Consider the following 6127-nt stretch of genomic DNA (forward strand, 5'->3'; position numbering starts at 1 on the left):
CTATTGCCCTACACCAACCCTACACCTAAACCTACCCCTCACAGGAAACTTTCTGCATTTTTAGATTTTCAAAAAACTTAATTCTGTATGATTTATAAGCTTTTGTACCCGTGGGGACCACAATTTAGGTCCCCACCATGACACCAGTCCCCATGAGTCTGTGTGTAGTCACGTTTAAGTCCCCACCAGAATATATAAACCAGTACACACACACACACACACACACACACACACACACACACACACTAAAATGAGACAGCAGCTCTTTTTTGCCCACTATGTGTCAGCTTCTGTATTTAAGGAAGATATGATTTTCTCAGGTTCATTTTATTGCTGTTTGTGTCTGCAGGGCATGGAGGAGTGAATCAGCTGGGTGGGGTGTTTGTGAACGGGCGGCCCTTGCCTGACGTGGTGAGGCAGAGGATAGTAGAGTTGGCCCATCAGGGCGTACGTCCGTGTGACATCTCCCGCCAGCTCCGGGTCAGCCACGGCTGCGTCAGCAAGATACTGGGCAGGTGAGTTCTGCTTCTCGTCAAGACAAGTGAAGACGACTTTTGAGCTCACATCACTAACAAAACAGTACCAAAAATACCATAGTAGCCTACATATGTTTTTTTTTTTTTTAGAGAAGTACCTTGCATATAACATGTAATAAAAATAGTATTGCCATGGTACATGTAGTATATGCTTACCATTCAGTATCACAATAGTACCACCAACTGTGTGGATTCCATTACGTCCATATTCTAATGCTGTATATATTATTTAAAACATTGATATATTATTTAAAATATTATTTCATATGCTAACATTCAAAAGTTTTTTTTTTTTTTAAATGTTTTTATTCAGCAAGGACACATTAAATTGATCAAAGTAAAGACATTTCTAATGTTAAAAAAATTATATTTCAAATAAATGCTTTTCTATTTAACTCCTATTCATCAAAGAATCCTGACAAAATGTATCATGCTTTCCAAAAAATATTAAAACAGCACAACTTTTTTTCAGAATTGATAATAATGTATCCAGAGCAGCAAATCTTTCTTGAGCACCACTATCTAAAATGATTTCTGAAGGATCAGACACTGAAGACTTGGCAAAGCTGAATTTTCAGCTTTAAAATACATTTTATATTTTATTGATATATATACACTACCGGTCAAAAGTTTGGGATCAGAACGATTTTTAATGTTTTTTTTACAGGAGTTTCTTATGCTCATCAAGGCTGCATTTATTTGATCAAAAATACAAGAAAAAGTTTTATATTGTGAAAAATTATTATGATGTAAAATACTGTTTTTCTATTTTAATATACATTATAATATAATTTATTTCTGTGATCAAAGCTGAATTTTCAGCAGCATTACTCCAGTCTTCAGTGTCACATGATCCTTCAGAAATCATTCTAATATGCTGATTTATTATCAGTGCTGGAAACTGTTGTGCTGCTTAATATTCTTTTGGAACCTGTGATACTTTTTTTCGGGATTCTTTGGTGAATAAAAAGTCAAAAAGAAGAGCATTTATTTAAAATAGAAATCTTTTCTAACAATATACACTACAGTTCAAAAGTTTGGGGTCAGTAAATTTGTATTCTTTCTTTTTTTTGAAAGAAATTAAAACTTTTATTCAGCGAGGATGTGTTAAATTGTTAAGAAGTGATAGCAAAGATTTATATTGTTAGATAAGATTTATATTTTGAATAAATGCTGGTCTTTTTAACTTTTTATTCATCAAAGAATCCTGAAAAAGTATCGCAGTTTCCAAAAAACATATTTGGCAGCACAACTGTTGCCAACATTGATAATTCTAATAATAAATCAGCATATTAGAAGCTCCAAATTATTTCAAATAAATGCAGTTTTTTTAAACTTTCTATTTATCAAAGAATCCTGAAAATAAATGATCAGTTTTCACAAAAATGTTAAGCAGCACAACTGTTTCAACGTTTGCTGATAATAAATGTTTCTTGAGCACCAAATAAGCATATTAGAATAATTATTTATTAATATTAATCATTTAAAATAATGATTATTTTAGATTTTTCAATAAATGTATTATTACTAATTAATTAAAATTAACGATATAATAGCAACAACAACAACTTAAACTAACAATTATTTCACCATCATCATTTGCTTAAATATAAGCTGTTTACACTTGCCAAGTATCTTAATACAGCATTAATACAGAGTGTGTGGTCACAGGTATGCGTTTATCTGCATGGCTTTGTTGTTTCTCATCCAATCAGAATTTATACCAGGATCTGTTTTGTAATTCCTGTGTGTATGCCTAAAATATAAGCCTTGATGGTGCTCATTTGTGGCGTTTTTTTGTAAATAGGCTGAACAGATTGATGTTTTTTGCAGGTTTGTGAAAGGTATGCGTTGTTCTCTGCGTCTGTGTGATTAGTAAGCAACTGTGCGCTGACTGCAAGATTCTACAGACCTACGGCGCTGGATAAGCATATGTTCTAACTCTCTGTATATCTTGCCTGGTGATGTACAGCTCTCTATCTCTGCTCCTCAGGTACTATGAAACAGGCAGCATCAGACCAGGGGTGATCGGAGGCTCCAAACCAAAGGTTGCTACACCCAAAGTCGTTGACAAAATCGCTGATTACAAACGCCAAAACCCTACCATGTTTGCCTGGGAGATCCGAGACAGACTGCTGGCAGAGAGAGTGTGTGACAATGACAGCGTGCCCAGCGTCAGCTCAATCAACAGGTGTGTGTGTGTGCGCACTGGAAAAATCAGCAATTTAACCCGACACAAACATTTCTGTCTACTTGATTTTTCACAGTGTCAATGGAAGTGGAACTTTTTAGTTTATAGTATAGTAAGGAGTAATGGCTGATGGAAATTCAGCATTGCATCACAAAAATTAATTATATTTGAAAGGATATTAAAATAGAAACCATTATTTTATATTGAAGAGACATCTTTTAAAACAGTATTATACAAAAATAGTGTAGAAGATTTTTTTTGTTCACTTCTCAAGCTGTAAACAGATTAGCATTTGAGTTGTACTATATTATAATTAAGAGACAATGAGTCTTACAACTATTGGCAAACATGTGACTAGACATGCTGGACTTTTCATGTGTTAGTATAGAGGTCAAATGACCTCAGAGAGGTCAAATAATATCTTAGTTTCTTGAGATATTTTATGATTATTTCATAGAACAATCTATTGGCAATGTAATGTTGGTGAAATGTGTTTGTAGTCTGCGCTATCGGACACCATGGATTAGTTCCCACACACAGAGTTTGCCTAGTCTCAGACTGAAAATAATTTTGATTGGAGAATCTCTATTGCCAGTGCTATTTTATCCACAACTAGGCTTAGTCTTTGCCTGGGAAACCAGCTTAATGTCCTCTATTGCATTCAAACGGTGGGGCCAGTATGTGTTTGGAGTCTTGCCTTTAAATGCTTTCCAACCCTCCTTCCGTTCTTTCATCAAGTCAACTTTAACTTAATCCATAATAAATATCAGTTTCTGAAATATCCATACACCGATGAATGCTGTCCGTTCGCTTGATATTCCCTCTGCCGTCGGTTCAACTCGAGGCTGACTCAGCGCTTCCTTTCAAAGAAGACACGTTGAAATTCAAAAATTCACACTGAAGCCAAAGTCAAAGCGCCGTCTTTTCTTTCTGTCCTTCTGGGACAAAAAAGAAAAGATTCATCACATTTTACATTTGCATCAAAATGACACTGGCACCATACGTCTGCCGAGGAGGGAGGGATGGCTGGAAGGACAGAGAGAAGGAGAGAGAGAGCAGGAAAGAGAGGAGGAGAGGGAGGAAGGGGTTAAGGGGGAGGACAGAATTTGAATGGATAAAGGTGTGGATTAGTGCTAGAGCCTTTAGCTATATCAAAAAAATGTGTTTCCCATTGTTCTCCTTTGCCTCAGCCCTCTTCCCCCAGCCCCGGTCCAACTCACTCAACCGTTACTACGGCGCTCGGTGTGTGTGTGTGTGTGCGGTAATATCTTCCCTCCCTCTTACTGCTCAGGCAGAAAACACACTAATATGTGGGCTGCAAGTGAGGTTTGAGTAAATAAGGCGTATGACTAACTCTGCTCTCTTGGTAATGAGGGAATTTTCTGCACGTTCATTTTGGTGTGCATTTCATGCCTGTGCTTTATGAGCTTGCTTTTGGTTTATGTTTGTGTGTTGAACCTTAACTAAACTAAAGCAGTTAGTCACAAGAGATGAATCAGAGCACCTAAAACCCCCTTAACCTTGGTAAAAATCACTACAATGCATAACCTTTTATGCTTTATAAAACACCAGCAAGAGCAAAATGTATATCATAATGTACACTACCATTCAAAGGGGTCAGTAAGATTTTATTATTTTGTAAGAAATATACATCAAATTGATCAAAAAAAAAATATATATATACAACTGTCACTTTGTGATCGGAGGCTCCAAACCAAAGGTTGCTACACCCAAAGTCGTTGACAAAATCGCTGATTACAAACGCCAAAACCCTACCATGTTTGCCTGGGAGATCCGAGACAGACTGCTGGCAGAGAGAGTGTGTGACAATGACAGCGTGCCCAGCGTCAGCTCAATCAACAGGTGTGTGTGTGTGCGCACTGGAAAAATCAGCAATTTAACCCGACACAAACATTTCTGTCTACTTGATTTTTCACAGTGTCAATGGAAGTGGAACTTTTTAAGATGAATAATTCACTCTAAAATAGTTTAGTGTGTGCATGAAGTTTACTTGTGTACACTACTTTTCAAAAGTTTGGGGTCAGGAAGATTTATTTTTGTTTTTTTATCTGGAAGATAAAGGACAAGTAAAGCCATTTACTGAAAAAAAAAAACATTTCAAATAAATGCTGTTCTTTTTATCTTTCTATTGATGAAAGAATCCTGAAAGAAGAAAGATTCCACAAAAATATGAAGCAGCATAATCGTTTTCTACATTGATAATAATAAATGTTTCTTGAGCAGCAAATCAGCATATTAGAATGATTTCTGAAGATCATGTGACACTGAAGACTGGAGTAATGATGCTGAAAACTCAGCTTTGATCACAGGAATAAATGACATTTTACAATATATTCAAAAAGAAAACAGTTGTTTTAAATTGTAATAATATTTGACAATATTACAGATTTGTTTTTACTGTATTTAATTTTTTTTTCAAATAAATGCATCCTTGGTGAGTATAACAGACTTTCAAAAACATGTAAAAATGTTGACCACAAACTTTTGGATGGTACTGTAAATGTCCACAAACCATTAAGTTTTTGAGAACTAGCTGATCAGTAGATTAGAAAAGGGACAGAGCAATGCACAGAGAAGAGATAGAAAGAATAGAGGGAGAGAGACGTGGATAAAGGAAAACAACGGGAAAAAGAAACACATATTCATGAGCAGTGTCCAGCTGACTGGTTCAACAGCATGTGTACAATGACAACCTTTCTCAGAGAGAGAGAGCAAGAGAGAAAGAGAGAGAGAGAGGGGGGGGGGGGGGGGGGACGAGCTGTCTCTGCCCATAACTTAGGTAAGAGTCAAGTTCACATCAACTTTTGTCATATTTCAAACTACTCAAAATGCAAAACTTTAGTTCAATCATGACAACTCTCGGAAGATTTTAGCATGTTGATGGATATGACAATGTTAATGTATTTGGTCTTGGCGGAACAGATCTGCTTCGCTGCTGCTGTTGGTTATTGCTGTAGTTGTAGATTATTGCTGCTGCTGCAAGCAAGTACAGGAACTTGCTACTGCCAGTGCATATGGCGATACAGTGCCGTGAGTATCTAAGACATACTGCTGCTGCACAAATAGCATATAAAATAACCCCGTAGCAGATCTATACAGGTGGAGCTGGGGAAGGTGGAGGGTCAGAGAAACCGCGCTGCAGGAATCTCTAGTGAATGCTAGCCAGCCATAAAAATGCAAGGCAGTAAGCTCATTGGCTGCATATGCAGCATGAACCAATCAGCTTGTGCCAAGTCGTTTAACTCTCTGAATATCATCAGTTACGTTAACACCCCATCAGACTGCGCCATCTTGAGTTTCATGAATGAACTATATATTTCTCAAAATGCAACAGAGAAACTGAGCTTCTAAAAAAAAAAAAAAAAAGGTGTTGAAAGCT

The 6127-nt window shown here is 36.6% G+C and overlaps 1 protein-coding gene across 1 annotated transcript in view; it reads left to right on the forward strand.

Moving 5' to 3' along the window:
• Nucleotides 1–6127, forward strand: part of LOC107702396 (paired box protein Pax-5-like) — a 59414-nt gene that overhangs the window by 8936 nt on the left and 44351 nt on the right. The window contains exons 2-4 of the mRNA XM_016504712.1: nt 350–515; nt 2530–2733; nt 5469–5527. Coding sequence (XP_016360198.1) covers nt 350–515; nt 2530–2733; nt 5469–5527 — 429 coding nt within the window. The remainder of the gene's footprint in view (nt 1–349; nt 516–2529; nt 2734–5468; nt 5528–6127) is intronic.

Source organism: Sinocyclocheilus anshuiensis, unplaced genomic scaffold (genome assembly GCF_001515605.1).
Source record: "Sinocyclocheilus anshuiensis isolate Anshui unplaced genomic scaffold, SAMN03320099.WGS_v1.1 scaffold86, whole genome shotgun sequence".
NCBI lineage: Eukaryota > Metazoa > Chordata > Actinopteri > Cypriniformes > Cyprinidae > Sinocyclocheilus > Sinocyclocheilus anshuiensis.